The 16,628-nt window shown below is 44.5% G+C and overlaps 1 protein-coding gene and 1 long non-coding RNA gene across 3 annotated transcripts in view; both read right to left on the bottom strand.

Moving 5' to 3' along the window:
• Window positions 1-16,628, bottom strand: part of LOC309872844 — an 802,828-nt gene that overhangs the window by 561,046 nt on the left and 225,154 nt on the right. The window lies entirely within an intron of this gene.
• The window catches only part of RAB7A (RAB7A, member RAS oncogene family), a 114,718-nt gene that overhangs the window by 2,244 nt on the left and 95,846 nt on the right, over window positions 1-16,628 (bottom strand). For both annotated transcript variants that reach the window (XM_082747706.1, XM_082747707.1), the window contains exons 4-6: window positions 15,222-15,348; window positions 4,656-4,874; window positions 2,991-3,119 (exon numbers count right to left, since the gene is read on the bottom strand). In XM_082747706.1, the coding sequence (XP_082603832.1) occupies window positions 2,991-3,119; window positions 4,656-4,874; window positions 15,222-15,348 (475 nt within the window). The remainder of the gene's footprint in view (window positions 1-2,990; window positions 3,120-4,655; window positions 4,875-15,221; window positions 15,349-16,628) is intronic.

The following is a 16,628-nucleotide window of genomic DNA, read 5'->3' as shown; positions in this document are numbered from 1 at the left end:
AGCAACCGTGGTGAGAGGTCACAGGGGATGGACTGTGGTCAGTTTAGTGGGACTTTTTGCTGAAATAACATGGGTCCAGTGCACAGCAGCTGTCCACTTCCTGGTGTAAGAAAACAATTTGTCACTTAAACACTGAGAACCTAAGTGACAGGAATTGTTCTATAAAAGTAAAAACCTCCAAGGAATACACATGGGAAGAAGGTCTACTGAGACAGACCACGGAGCGTACAATTCAGTGGTTTTTAGTGTATTCACAAAGTTGAGCAACTATCACCACTGATTCCATAGATTTTCTTCACTCCACGGAAACCCTGCCCCTATTGGCAGTCACACTCTCTCAAGCCTTGGCAACCACAGACATCTTCTGTCTATTTAATAGACTGGCCTATCTTGGATATTTCATTTGATGGACACTTGTTTGTTTCTGCCTTTTGACTATTATGAGTAATGCTATTACAAATACTCATATACGAGACTTTGTGTGGACAGTTTTTGTTTCTCCTGGGTATGCACCAAGGAGCAGAACTGCTGGGTCACAGGATGACACGTTTAACTTTTTGAGGAACTGTCAGACTACTTTCTAAAGTGGGTGCATCATTTCACATTCCCACCAGCACCTAGGAGTATATTTAATATGAAAGGCAAAGGATGTGAAAAATGACAGTTTTATCAAAGGACAGCACACAAGACCTAAAATAATAGCTGCTATGGACTGAATGTTTGTGTCTCTCCAAAATTTCTACGTTGAAACCCTAATCCCCAGGGTGCCAGTCTCACGATGAAGAAAGTAATGAAGGTGCAATGAGGTCATTAAGGCTGGGGTCCTGACGTGACAGGTGAGTGTGTCCTTCTAAGAAGAGACACAGGGAGTGCATGTGTTTCCCCACTTGCTCGGGCTTGCTCTCGCTCGCTGTCAGCACAGAGGAAAAGCCACACACCAGAGGACACAAGGAGAAAGACGGCAGTCTGCAAAAACCGGTGAGAGAGCCCTTCGCAGAAACTGAATTTGCTGGCACCTTGATTTTAAGCTTCTGGCCTCCAGAACTGAGGGAACATAAAGCCTGCCGTTCTGCTACCCAGTCTGCAATACTTTGTAACGGAACCCAAAGCACACTAGAGTAAGACAGCTCTAATGCAGAATCACAAACAGAATCTCAGTAAGATTTTGTATTTGGGAAGGGTGAGGAAAGAAGGTGGAACTGCAATAAAATTCTCAGTCTAAATAGAAAATGCACCAAAACAGCCAAGAAAAAAAAAAAAAACCCAAAATGTTTTTTTGTCAGTCACTAGTCACCTGTCATGGAGGGAGACTTGCCTAGCAGAGGGGATACTACACTGTAATGGCAGTCAAATCACAACAGTCCAGGCAAGGAACACGCATGCTGCCGAACAAACTGGGCAGATCAGAAAAAGATCCCAATATACACAAGCATTTAGTGCACAAAGGTAATGCTTCAATCTACGGGGGAAAGTGGTTTATCTAACAATCTGCTACTAATATTTGAAACAACTGACTATTCTGCTAAAAGAAAAACGTGAGTCCCTAATATCCTGCCATAAGCAAAATAAGTTCAATTGAATTGGACAATAATCCAGACGCGGGAAATCCAGACATTTAAAATGACATACCTAACAAAAATTACTTTTTTCTATGCCCCAGGGAGACAACAGAGTTGGAAAAGTCACTTGCAATACTGGTCAAGGTAATTCCCGCTCACGGGAGCGATGGGCACCCGGGCCAGTGCCAGGTGCTGACGGCGTGCAGCAGGGGCCCATTGACAGGCAGCGAGGCAGCAGAGTTCCAGATGGCGCCGGCCACTTGCTGCTGAGCAGGGAAGAGAAAGGACTGAAGTACTACCGTCCTCGAGGAAAGCAATGTGGCACCATCTTGAAAGCACATAGACCTTTCAATCTAACGATCTTACTCCTGAGAGACTGGTGTGGAGGAACAAAAAAGCATTCTAATAAGGCTACTGGGACAGCAATATTCACACCTAGGTGTGAGGGTGGGTTAAAGGAAGGGGGAGAGCAGGTGGCAAACACCTCAGGCCTACATCCTGTTAGCATGAGGGGCGCTCAGCAGGGGCTCCGAGCGCTTTGGGTGCATCAATTTCTTTCATCACAGAACACTCAGTCCAGCCCTTGGAACAACCAAGTTAGTTCCCTGCCCGGAGGTCCAGATGCCCTGGCCTGCTGATAATCAGTGCTTTTTATAAACCCAGTTTCCTGGAGCTCGCAGAACCGCCTTGCCCTTTATAGCCACCATATGCCTCGTCAAGATGCTCTCCACATCTTCTGGCGTGCGCCTCCCCTCTGACACTCACCCGCTCCCGAGTCTGACATCACAGAGCATGGACGGTACCTCATGATCTGTCTTAACTCACTGGCCCTGAAGAGCTGCTGAATCAACAGAGCATTCCACTCCCTCATGCCAACAAAAACAGGTGAGTAAACAACATAAATGAGAAAGAAAACCTCACTCAAGGAATACAATTCCTAGAACTTCTGGTGATCAAACACAACCACTCAGGAGAACGCCAGGAATGAGCCTGTCTTATTCCATCCTCACAACCATCCTGCGGCAAGTATCATGTGACAGAGTAGGGTATGCAAGCTCAGAGATGAGGAAAACCAAACAAAAACCGAACTGGATCTAATGATGGGTCTGTCCCCTCCTTCAGTAGAGGGATCCATCTGACCGAGGGCTCCCAGAGGTCTCATCGGATAGCATGCAAGGGGAACAAGGACGTCCCCAAAAAAGGGTGGCCTCAGTGCATCTTCGCTGCCCTTGCACTGTAGAGGTTATTTACAAGCAAGTGGAATTTTCTGGAATCTTTAGCGAAATGCCTCATGACCTTCCTAGATAAACACGTGGGTTTTTCTGGCTACACAGAAGAAAGAGCTAAGAAAGATTAAGGACAAGAAAGCCAGGCAGGAGCTAGGCCGATGGTCAGTCACCAGAGGGAGCCAGACAGCTGCGAGAGACCCACCTGTTTAAGTGCATTCCGTGCAATTGTCTGGAACGCCTGCTCCACATTGATGGCCTCCTTGGCACTGGTCTCGAAGTAGGGAATGTTGTTTTTGCTGTAGCACCAGGCCTGTGCCCGCTTTGTGGCCACCTGGAAGAGGAAACAGAGTGTACGTGTGCTCCTAACAGAAGCCGCTAGCACCGGTGAAAGGAGCAGACTGGATGAGGGTGGCAGGGGTCTGAGGAAGGGGGCGGCAGACCCGTCCAAGGTCACACTGCAGGCTTTGTGTAGCACAGCTAGGCCTCACACCTAAGCCCATTCTATAATCCCTAGTTTCTGACCCTTAGCTGCACTTCTAGGCAGATGATGAAAGGAGCTAGCTGGCCTAGGAAGTACAGAACTGTTCCTCTTGGGACCTCAGAGGTCCCAGCCCAGGAAATGCCTGGCAGCTTGGTCTTAAGGTTTGCAGTCCCTTGTCATTACTGCTAGGGTTCCATCACCTGTGCCACAGAATTCGCAGCTCTCACTGACACCCTTGCCTCTCCTTCCCGAATTCCTTCCCCACCCCAGCCCACTTTCAGGAATGAGAGGACTGTCACCTAGGAAAGGGAGAAAAAGAGATCAATGGCCAGAAATAAACCGAGCTATAAATAAGAGTCCATGCTCCCAATCCCAAGAGAAATGCTATTTCAAAGTAAACCAGAGCAATTTTACTCAAAGCCCAAAGTGCAATCTTCTACACACACGGAGATCCAGGCAGGCCCCTGAAGTGCAGGAACACTCGCGAAGGACAAAATCTAATTCCCTCCTTTGGAGTGCAGAAGGAGAACGGAGGCTCACAGGGCAGAGACAATGGCCCGAAGTCACAGCTGGCCTGAGACAGCATGGGCACTTAAACCGAGTCTCGTAGGTCCTGGTCCTCAAAAGGTAGCTGACCGGAAGACCAGTTCACGTTCCCACATGTACTTTTCTGGAGCCACCTGGGCTTCGCACAGAGCCCACCAAACCACAAGTCACCTTAGAAGCCAGTGCCTTTCACAGGAGGAGAAAACAGCAACAGGCCAACCAGAAAGCCACCATTCCCCAAGCTCCTCTAGGTGCCAGGGCTTTTGGGTACACTGTCATCTGATCCCAGAGTGTTCTTGTTACATAAGATTCAGACTCCAAGAAATATTCCCAACTAAAAAGTGCATGAGCCAGGCTTTAAATGGAACTCTGCCTTTAAATCCAAAAGGCCAAAACGCACACTGCAACCAGCCTGAAGTCAAATTATTTCATGGCAACCGAAACAATGGCCAGCACAGGCAACTCCACAAAATGCACTTGGTACTCTATTGGCATAATTTCAAAAGGAATACCACCGCAAACATTCACTGTCCCTGTTTTGCCACAGGGGAAAGCAAAATGGTAGGCCTTGAGCAGATTAGGAAGCAAGGCCCAAGGGCTGGGCAGGTAACTAGCTAGTTATCCCTCCCCTCTACCCCACTCTGGGGCCACACACATACACACAGATATACTGGGGACTGGTCCTTAGGCAGCATGGCTTTTTACCAATCAAAGCTAAAACAGTACCTGTCATCTAAAACTTAGCTGCCACTTTCGAAAGGCGGTCCAGGAACCACAACCTAAATGAGGGCAGACTCATAAGCCTCCACACAGAAGATTCCCATTATCTTCAGCACTTACTTGTCTGTTTTCGAGGTCAATCTTGTTTCCCAACACAACGAAGGGGAAATTTTCAGGATCCCGGGGACTGGCCTGGATGAGAAACTCATCTCTCCAGCTATCGAGAGTTTTGAATGTGTTGGGGGCAGTAACGTCAAACACCAGAACGCAGCAGTCTGCGCCTCTGTAGAAGGCCACACCAAGGGACTGGAACCGCTCCTGGCCTGCTGTGTCCCAGATCTGTGAAGACAGAACATTATTCCTTGGGGGGCCCAGCACTAGGAGTGGGGGGACACCAGAGGAAACGTGCTGCATCATGGAGCCACTGAGAGACAAGTGACCGCAGACCGCAGCACTCGGCAAGCAGAGTGCAGCACTGGGTACCCCACCCCGCCCAGACAGAGGGCGCATGTGAGCGCATGTTCTGTGGGGGCGCCGGCACCCAAGTCTGAACCCTGCTAGAGAACGTTTTTATCTTGATCTGGGCGGTGGTCCAATTAGGAGACATTTATGTAAAATTCACAATGTAAACTTAAGATCTAGGTACTCTGGGAACTTTCTGCAGGTGATGGATACATAGGGAGGTGATTACATATGAACTGTACATTTAAATCTACATATTTTACTGTATATAAAGTTTAGCTAAAAATCACTTTTATTTATAACATGACTCAATAATAATAAAGCAAACAAAAACACTTGACAAAGAAAGATGAGGGGAAAGACAACAAAAACATACTTTAGATCAGAGGCGAAAGCCAGCTTTTAATCGAAAGAACAACCGGGTACTACTGACCAGCTCAAAGAACTTCCTGTCGTTCATTGCCATGCTAAGTTCAAGAGCAAGGATGGATTTCCTTACTGCCCTAGATCCCTAACAAGGCCACCCTGGTCAGCCTGAGAGATGATGAGTGTTCTGAGGAATAGTTTCCACACCACCCAGCAAGTCACCAGGTTTAAGAAAGTGCTTGGTTCAGAAGCAGCAAACCATTACTTACAGCTGACATGGGTCTTTAACTGGTTTATTCACTGTTTGCAGGGAACCCACTGAGCTTCAGAATAACGTAAGAACTTAGACCATCCTTTATAACCCAAATAAATGTCAACTTTATATCTAAATCACCAGCCGACTACCCCAAAAGGCCCAGGTTTAAACCAAAATTGGAGTGTGTACTAGGCCACTATAGTTTCATTCCCAGAACCAAATTCTGCAGGATGGTTGAGCTCCCCCTGTGAAGCAGTGGTGCGTCCCTCCAGGTGATCCAGAACACGTGGGGAACCTACCCAGTGTCACTAGGCCATACACAAACTGCGCTCCCAGTTCAAGTAGGAAGAGCACCACAGAGGACGAGGTTATGATGCCTGATTAGAATAAGTAAACATGCACAAGAGAAATAACATAGGACAGGGCAGTAATATGCAATTTGCCTTTCTTTAAAACTACCAATGTAATCAAAGCTCATGATCTTCTACTAAATCCCCTAACACCTCCCAAAATAGTCTCTGAAAGGAGTCCTAAAACCTAATGTGTCCTAAAAACCAATCCAGACAGTTGACTGGCTCAAATGACACTGCCACAAGCAGGGGCAGAGCCAGAACTTAAATATTGACGGGAGGTCTGGAAACAGCACTCAGAACCCCTAACAAAGCAATTATGACTACACACGCTAAACTCTGGCCCACAGACTGGCCAAGAACAGCCTGGAAGGGGACTACTGTGGTTACCAATGTTAGGGCCGAGCAAAAGTGCACATTTCAGCTTTTTGTCAAATAGTCAAGAGCCCAAGCGTTACTCTTAAGAGGAGGACAGTTCTGAGAAGCCTGCCTCAGCCTTTTCTCCCAATGTGCATGACCCTCCATAAGCAGTACATGAAAATGTGGCTGCCAGGACTCTTGGCCACAACTCTGAGAGCAGAGAGACTGACCCTGGCAGTCCACTCTGTTCCCAGGAAACCCCAACCACTATATACACTATCTACATGCACTTCACTCTGGGAAGAACCTTTCTAAACTAGGGCTTGCCGTGACAGCCACAGGAGGTCAGCCTGACTGTGGAGTAGAGGCAGGAGGCTGTCATGAATGTCCGTCCGTGTGGGGCACAGGAGTGCTCAGGCCACTGGCAAAGGCAGCAGCCACTCAAAGAGAAGCAGAGGGAAATGAGAACGACTTCCATGTAAGCGTGAAGATCCATACGAACAAACTCAAAGGCAATTATTCTACCTGCCTCTCATCGCGATGGGGAACTTCATGCAACTTCCAACACAACAAAGCATTTATGTGTAGACAAAACTCGATCTCTGTTGCCAGTGGATAACCAATACAGGGACTGCTGGTGGTGTCTGCCTTTGAGCTTTTCTGCTTTCCCAACATCCTACAGTGAATATATGTCTCCGAGTTAAAAAAAAGGAACCCTTCGTCATTAACAGGGAGGCTGATCAATGGAGCGGGGAACTCAAGAGTTCCTCAAGAGCCTGGTCCTACAATAAGAAAACTAGAAACAGACAACCACTTCTACAAAGAGAAAGGAGGTAAAAACCAGAACTTAAATCTAGACCTTGACAAATTAAAAAAAAAAAATTCCCCCCCCCATGAGAGGAGTAACACTGTTACTATGTAAACATCTGGGTAAGTAAAGCCAAAGCCAGAAACCCCCTGAAACACTCGGCACCCTCCCACACAGAGATCATCTTCATTAGCTCATGTGTCATTCTAGGTATCCACACTGCGGGGTTTTATGTAGCTGAAATCCTTACACCACGCATCACTGCGCTCTGCCCCATCCGCCTCTCTGCCCACGTGAAACACCACAGTGCTGACAGTAGCTCACACCTCTACTGCTGCCCAAAAACTCAGTGAGCAATTTTATTCTTGTTCTTTAAAAACATATTGCTGCCAAATTTCCACAACTATAAGGACCTCAGTAATGAATGTTAACTTACAGAGCCTCTTCTGTATTTCTGATTGTTTAGGACAGAATCCCAAAAGGAGAATTACGTAAGAACTCTAGGACTCTTGAGAGACCCAAATGGGTACCTGGAACGCTCATACACAGAGAAGACAGAGTAAGGCACTAAGAAGTCAAGTTGAAAAACTGTGGTTATTCTTAACAACTTTTTTTTTTTTTAAAGATTCTATTTATTTATATGAGAGAGAGAGAAAACATGTGCAGAAGCAGTGAGGTGGGGGTGGGGGGAAATAGAGGTAGAGGGAGAAGCAAGCTTCCCACCGAGCAGGGAGCCCAAAGCGGGACCCTGAGATCATGAGCCGAAGGCAGATGCTCAACTGACTGAGCCACCCAGGTGGCCTCTTAGCAACTTTCAAAAATTAATTTATCTTCACACCTAGAAAAGTACACTCCTATGACCGTAATCTTTTAAAAATTTTAATATGAACTTTAATAGAAATATCTTATTTTCTGGGATGCCTGGGTGGCTCAGTTGTTAAGTGTCTGCTTTTAGCTCAGGTCAAAATACCAGGGTCCTGGGATCGAGCCCCAGATCAGGCTCCCTGCTCAGCAGGAATCCTGTTTCTCCTTCTCCCCCTCCCCTTTGCTTGTGTTCCCCCTCTCCCTAGTTGTCATTTAAAAAAAAAAAAAGTATTTTATTTTCTACAAAGCATAGCCATGTATCTATTTACCCATACTCCAATGTGACAAATACTAACACTGCCACCATAATATCAGTTTGATTTTCTTTCTTTCTTTTTTTTTTTTTAAGATTTTATTTATTTATTTGACAGGCAAAGATCACAAGTAAGCAGAGAGGCAGGCAGAGAGAGAGGGGGAAGCAGGCTTCCTGCTGAGCAGACAGCCAGATGTGGGGCTTGATCCCAGATCCCTGGGATCATAACCTGAGCCGAAGGCAGAGGCTTTAACCCACTGAGCCACCCAGGTGCCCATTTTCTTTTTTTTTTAACAGAAACAGAGTTAACCCTTCCTCACAGAATTCCCTTTCCCTCCCAGACATAAATGGCTCCTGAGGAGTTAAATGCCTACATAATAGTAAGGATCTTGTACATCTTTTTGCAGCTTGCCTTTTTTCCAAAGTGAAGGGCCATATAATATCCCACTATCTTAATACACACAATCTATTCCCTGGGCATCTCAGCAGCAATGAGTTCTCTTCCTATGGCCAGAGCTCAGATTCCCTGGGCTCTCTTCCTAGACAGAGCACCGAACACACACTCAACAAGGGAGAACAAAATGGTAGTCTCTATTGATAAGTCTGCCCGGATACACTCCCACCATCAGCTTGAGAATATTCTACTCCCTATACTCCAGTCAAAGCTTGATTTTTGTCAGCCTTTTTTCCCCCCCTCCATGTCTGTACATTTATAGCAATATGCTTTATTAACTTTAAAATGTGGGGCACCTGGGTGGCTCAGTTGGTTAACTGCCTGTCTTCAGCTCAGGTCATGACTCTGGGGTCCTGGGACTGAGCACCGAGTCAGGTTCCCTGTGCAGCGGGACGTCTGCTTCTCCTCCTCCCTTTGCTCCTTTCCGCCACCCCACCCCCACCCTGACCTGTGCAAGCTCTTTCAAATAAATAAAATCTTTCTTAAAAAAGATTTTATTAGACGAACCATAAGTGACTCTTAATCTCGCAAAACAAACTGAGGGTTACTGGGGGGAGGGTAAGGGAGGGGAGGTTATGGACATTGGGGAGGGTATGTGCTGTGAAATGTGTAAACCTGGCGATGAACAGAGCTGTACCCCTGGGGATAAAAATACATTATATGTTTATAAAAAAATTTAAAAATGTAATAAAAAAGAAAAAAAAAGATTTTATTTATTTGAAAGAAAAAGACACAGCAAGAGAGGGAACACAAGCAGGGGGAATGGGAGAGGGAGAAGCAGGCTTCCCATTTGAGCAGGGAGCCCGATGTGGGGCTCGATCCCAGGACCATGGGATCATGGCCTAAGCCGAAGGCCGACGCTTAACAACTGAGCCACCCAGGCACCCCCCAAATAAAATCTTTAAAAAAAATAAAAACCTGTGTTGCACATTTAAATGAGTTTAAATAACTCTACATCAACAGATATTTGTAAAAAATGAGGAATATATTAGAATTTAAAGGCTACCTGGGTTTGCATTTTTCTTAAAATGTACATAAATTCTCACTTTCAACTCAGTAACTTTAGTATGTCATGTCTGAATATTTATTTTTTTTTAAGGTTTTATTTATTTATTTGACAGAGATCACAAGTAGGGGGAGAGGCAGGCAGAGAGAGAGAGGGGAAGCAGGTTCCCTGCTGAGCAGAGAGACTGATGCGGGGCTCGATCCCAGATCCCAGGGATCATGACCTGAGCCGAAGGCAGAGGCTTTAACCAACTGAGCCACCCAGGCGCCCCTGAATATTTACTTTCTACATGAGAGACTCTTTGCTTTTAAAATGTTGTGGTATGACCACCTTTTAGTTCTACTGATGATAAATATATGTTACTATTTATGATCAGTAATTTTAAATGATACTTTATATTGAAATAGGATACTTTTCCCCTATATCCATAATTTACTTATTTTATGAGCAGAAGTTTAATCTCTTTCACCTATTTCTCCCATTTCCCATCCCTACCCCTCTAGCTACCACCAGTTTGTTCTCTGTACTGATGAGTCTGTTTGTGTGTTGTTGTCTGTTCTTTTTTTTTTTTAGATTCCAAATATGAGAGAAACCATATAGTATTTGTCTCTGTCTGACCTATTTCACTGGGGATGATACTCTCTAGGTCCACCCATGTCGATACAAACAGCAAGATCTCATTTTTTTTAATGATGAGTACCACATCTTCTTTATCCATTCACCTGCAGACGGACAGTTGGGCTGCTTCCATATGAAATAAGATACTTAACGAATATTACTATTTTACTTCAAGTCTAATTTTAGTTCTAGAGAAGTTGGTGCTATCTCAAAGGCCTGGACAAGGTTTTATTTTTCTCTTATTTCAGGAAGATCACTTAACAGCAAACACTTGAAGTTTCTTAAGTGGTGCAGAGCAACACTGCCTGTCTGTGAAACACCCACATGAAATTATTTCCATTTCCAACAAGCTTTTATGTAAATTTTCAAGTTTATGAAGTCTCTCTGAACAGTCAGGCTCAATATAATGACACGCACAACTTTGTTTTTCCAGCATGCTGTTATCCCGCCATGTGATCAAATCCAACGTTCATGATCTCAGAGCAGTGGCACCACCTGCCTGAATTCTGTCTGTCCAGAGGGCCTGATGAGGTTGCTGAAGTCCTTCTACCAGCTCTCCTGGCCCTGGTGGCACACCACAGCCCTACAGCACAGTCACTCAGATGCCGCCCGTCAGGGCAGACATCCACTTTATTCAACCAACCCCAGAAGTATCTGGAGTCACAGGACCACAGGGAATTTCTTTAAGCCACCCAACTGCTGGGATATTTTTCCAAAGAGCATTTTTGATAGCACTGGGGAGGGAGGCAGGGAGTATTCCCTGTGTCTACAGCAGTGCCACCCTGCCTCGTCACCTTTTGAAATTTGTAATTCCTGGAAATCAAACTCCTGGACATTAACAGTTTCTTCTGACAGCTGCCTGGTGATGTCTTTTGTCCAGTTTTCCACAGGGCTGATTGTTGACTGGATACTACTACGCATTATCAACATTTTTTCTGGTCTGTGGTTTTATCTGGGAATCTTGTTATTCAAATGTTTAATTTAATGGGGTCTACTATCGATCTTTTATCTTTTATGATTTGTGCTTTCTCTATTTTAAACATTTAAGGTAAAAAAATTATTTTCATTTCTGAAGTTTCATTCTGTACTTGTTCCATTCAGGTCTTAAACCCTCTGGTTACTCCCCATCCAAAACCGAAAACCACTGGCCCACTCCGTTTACTGTGTAACTCCCCCTTTTCCCTACTCTTTTGGAAGCTGACTCTTTACTCAGTGTCCAGCTAGGTGTGCCCTGTCTATGTGCCCTCTGTTCCCTTGATCTGCATGTCTCTGACAATATCACACTGTTTAAACTACCATGGCTTCATAGTAAGTTACCTTTACATTTTTCTTGCATACTTGATACCATCTAATGTTTAATACTGATTCCTAGCTTCTTCCTAAACAATATAAGGAACTGAAAACAAAAACAAAAACAAAAAACCCCACAGCAACCACTATGCTTCCCCAACACATTAAATTACATAGGTCTAATCCTGGTTTTGTGTGATAGTTTGGAAGTTACATACTCTATTAGGGTTGTAATTCTAACAATAAGTATTTGCATGCAAATAAAGTTTATCTCAGTTTATCTTATCTCAGACCTTTCTAAATGGAATACTTTCCTTCTGCCTGAAATACACCATTTAGAATTTTCGCCATAGAACCTAAGGAAGTACGATCTCCTTTGAGGATATTTTTAGCAGGGACAGAACACTGTGTTGAAGGTTTCTTTCAGAATATATTCCACCGCCTGTTGATTTCCTCTGTTAGGCTGAGAGTCAATTGTCAGCCTCATTCCTGTTCCTTTTTAAGGTCATCATCTTCCTCTGGATGCTTTCGAGTTTGTCTTTTGTTACTGCAATTTCATTACGGTATGTCGAGTTATTTACCCATCTTGGAATTTGGGCTTCCTGAATCTGCGGACTGGTGCCGTATCTATTCTGGAAAATTCTCAGCAAATACCATCTCTGATTCATTCCCTTTATTTTGAGATTAAAAGGAAGTCTGACCTATCTACTGAATCCTGTTTGTACCTCTCTTTCCTACCATTCTTCCTTTCAGCCCTCTTCTGGGGTGTCCTCTCTGCTGCTAAAAACATTCTTGGATTTCCACCCTTTTTTGGATTATTGTATTTCATTTTTAGAAATTCTATTAACCTACACCACCTGTTTAGTTTCCTCTCTTCACAGACAACATAAGACTGCCTTATTCCTTTAAATACAAAAACCACTCTGAATGATAAGGGAGCTTTCCATTGGTTCTTGCCTTGTTTTCTTTCTTTCTTTTTTTTAAAGATTTTATTTGACAGAGACAGATACAGTGAGAGACGGAACATAAGCAGAGGGAACGAGAGGAGAAGCAGGCTTCCCGCTGAGGAGGGAGCCCGATGCGGGGCTCGATCCCAGGACCTGCAGATCTTGACCTGAGCCCAAGGCAGATGCTTAACGAATGAGCCACCCAGGCGCCCCTTGCCTTGTTTTCTTATTTGGATTATCTTATTGCACACTGGTAAAAGCTTGTAAAAAATATGAGGATTTCTCAAGATCCAGGAAGATGATGCCTCTATCCAGAGATCATGGTTTTCATTTCCTTCTAAGCCTGTCAAGCTGGCTGCAATAGTACGAGGGTCAGCCTTTTGTTTCAACCTTTCAGAAACATGTTTTCTCCTCTATTGTTTCCAGAGTCTAGTGACTGTGGTTCTCCAGATGGTGTTCACTCCAGCAGTGCGGCGCTGCAGGGTTCCAGCTCAGGAGGGCATGTGGGGCCCTGCACCCAGGAGGAACTGGGCTCTGACTTCAGAATCAGCCCACACTGCTGTCAAAGCCACAGCCTGGCTCCACAGCTGTTCAGTCTGGCTGGTGCGCATGTTAAATCTGCAGGTAGTACTTTATGCCAGTATCCTGAAGGCATTCCATTTCCTTCTCCCTCCTGATGTCCTCAAGAACTCCTCTAATGTTCCTTTTTAAGTAATTTTTCTTCTCTCTAGTTGCTCTTAAAATTTTGCTTTTGGTGTTCTGCAATTTTGAGTCTTCTGGTAATCTGCTCAGTTTTCACAGCTTACTGTTTTCTTCAGTTGTGTTTAATATGCAGGTTAACTGTTCATTTGGTTTATTGCAATGACCACGTTTTCACTTCTTCAAGTTCTAAGTTCTCTATATCCTCATTTTTACAATAGTATCCTTTTTCATTATGGTTTCGATTCCTTTTTTAAAAAAATCTCTAGTCATTGTGAACATTTTTTGTGGTACATTATTTCCTCATGTGGCTATGACCTCATCTTCTCTCCGGAGGTGGCAAGTCTTCCTATAGAATGGTCTTATCTCTGCTTTTGTCAAGAATGACAGGCATTTATGGGTTTATGTCAAAGTCTTTAACATTTCTGTCGAATGTAGAGTATAAGCACAGTGGAACTGAGAGTCTCCAACAAGAAAGCAAAGAGGCAAAGCCTCAAGCATACTTCATACAGGAGCTTTGCCACTTCTTTGGGTTGAGGGTATTTGATCCCGTTTTCACAACTTTCCACAGTCCTGGGTGAGTGTGAGAGTGAATGAGAAAGAGTGAGAGTGAGAGAGAGAGAGAGAGAGAAGAGAGAAAGACGAAGAGAGAATGTGTGTGTGTCTCCCCAAGGGAGTGTGCTAGTGGGAGTTCTAGCTCCCCAACCTTTTATAGTCACATCTCCTGCCCCTGGTGAGTAATTAAACTCTAGTCTGGTTATAAACTTGACAAGCATCATGGCAGAAGCCCCCAAGCTTAGCACTAGCTTTCGGTTCCCTCTTCTTTCCTGTAACCTGGAAAATTTCTTTCTCTCTCAAGCTTGGCTTGGTAAAACTGTAGTCATATTTTGAATATCTCGGTGTGTATGCATGGGGGAGGTGAGAAATGAAATCTGTATCAGCCCCATCCTGGATGTGTGAGTCAAGGAACGTCCAGAGTCCTTATCCTCTGGGAGCATGTCACAGCTTTAGGTTCATGTCTGTAAAAACGTCTACCTATAACACCTGGATCATTCAAACATTTTGGGGCAAGCCTGGTGTTTGCTAGGACTACAGTGGAATACAAATCACGTCTGTCTCTAGAGGTCTAGTCTACCAGGGAACTCATTTAACACGGGAAGAAACAAGTGCTGTGGAGATTGGAGTTTCAGAAGACAACCAGGGACAAAAGCTGGAGACTTGGGGATGAAGACAAAGATGGGACGAAAGAGCTGGGATGGAAGCAGACAGGTTCAAGGACAGGTTTGTAAGAGCAGCACATGGTTTAGAAGGACTGACAAAAGACAAAAAAGTGAAGTACAGTTGTAGCCAGAATGAAAAGTCTTTCAAAAGGTCACATGAAGAAACGTGTATTTTAGCCAAATTGTTGCAGGGAAAAACCTTAAACGATTATGGTGATACACAAAAAAGCTAGCTGGCTTAACAGAAACACAACTTTGGTGGCTGTAGGTAAGATAAGAGAAGCCAGAAAAATAGGGAAACTACATGAACAGCTACTGCAAGAAACTAGGAGAGACCCAAAGATGTTTTGGGTCTTTGGGTCTCTCCTAGTTTCTAAAATACTATGCAGGGATATTAAGAAAGGAATGAGTTAGACATGTTGGAGACATAGCAAGACAGAGCCTGTAGGCTGGCAAATTCAGCAAAACACACAAAAAAACAAACAACAAAAAGGAACTCTAATTAAATTTGAACTTTGGTATAAACAATGAAAACTTTCTAGTATGTCTCATGCAACATCTGGGTCATACTTGAAGTCCTGTATTTTACCTGGCAATCCTACTTGCGGCCAATTATCCATGAATATGGTAATGGGAAATGAAGAAAAGGAAGGGAAAATGTCTAGGCATGAACAAAAGTTTCAGACCAAATGAAAAAGGCTTGGCTGGCAAAGCGGCAAAGACATGTGCTTACCTGCATTGTAACTAGTCTGTCATCCACCATCACCTCCTTTGTCAGAAAGTCTGCTCCTATTGTAGCTTTGTACTGATTACTGAACTTCTTGTTCACATACTGGTTCATGAGTGATGTCTTACCAACTCTGAAATTGGAGGAAAACCACAAATATAGGTCAACTAGGAAGGGACAGAAAACAGATTCTGATACTTGAAGCTCTGAAGACACGGGCCTATCTTGAAGAGAACAAGAACTGTGATCACAATAGAGAGCTGCCCCAGCCAACTGCCCAGCGTTACTCATTTGAGACTGTATTTTCTCCTGGGATGAAAACATGGGGTACAGATGTGGGCCAGATGTTGAAAAGCTGCTTGTAAGTTTTGGTACAAGCAACTCAGTAGAACCTAGTATTACTTTTTTCCTTCCAGAAAGATGTCAGCAAATACTCTCCTTCTAAAAGGAGCTACAGCAGTAAGATCACTCCACCATTCCAAAAATATCTCTGCTGTCTTGGGTGTCTCTCCTTTTAGGGGTTGCTACTCAGTCCAAGAAAGTAATAGCACAGGAGGAAGTCACCGGCTGCAAGGAGACATACACACCAGTCAGCCACCTGCTGCTTCGAAGTTTAAAATCTAAAGTGGAGAAAGAATCAATATTCCACACCAAATGAGAATTTCCTCAGAGTAAGCTCCTCCAGAGGTGTTCTTCAGTAAGAAAACTCAGGAAGAGATGACATGTGGTGGTGGTGGTGGGGGTCTTTTGGTGATGAGATTAGTTAGGGCAGGCTGAAGACAATACAAAAGCCTTCAGAGTCAACGGGAACACCTTCCTCTCCCACTCCCATCCAAGTACTAACCAGGCCCGACCCTGCTGACAGCACACCAGAGTCGTCAGGAGTAAGGGAGGGGAAGGGAGGGGAAGGGAGGGACAGAGACAGAGAGATGTGTGTATTTAAGTACTGCTAACTAGGCCCAACCCGCTGGTCTGGAAAAATGCTAACTTCTAAAAGGCTCCTCAGGCAATTAAAAAAACCGCCAGGGTAGAAAAACCATTGCCTTTTTAAAGGGCAGGGAGCTTTGGGATAAGGCGGCACACCTGCATTTATTATTACTATTAAAAAAAAAAAATACACAGCTTCTAGTTGGTCTAAGGTTTCAAAGGTCACTTCAGATGCTGAGTCTGAAAAGTCTTCCACAGAACCATAACAGCTACAGAAGAGCTGACTTAGTGGCAGATCTAGGATCAGAATCCAGTTATCCAGACCCAGGTTCTTTGCAATATAGGCCCAAATCTGGCACAGCAGTGGGAGGATACTGCACGGCACATCCCAAACCCACGACTGGTAGGCATGAGGTCAGTGGCAACAAATGTACATAAACAGAACTCCCTTGTCTAACCAGCTCGGGGAAAAAAATCGGGGAAAAA

Source organism: Mustela nivalis (genome assembly GCF_964662115.1).
Source record: "Mustela nivalis genome assembly, chromosome: 1".
Taxonomy (NCBI): Eukaryota; Metazoa; Chordata; class Mammalia; order Carnivora; family Mustelidae; genus Mustela; species Mustela nivalis.
This window is presented reverse-complemented; position numbering and strand designations above follow the sequence as displayed.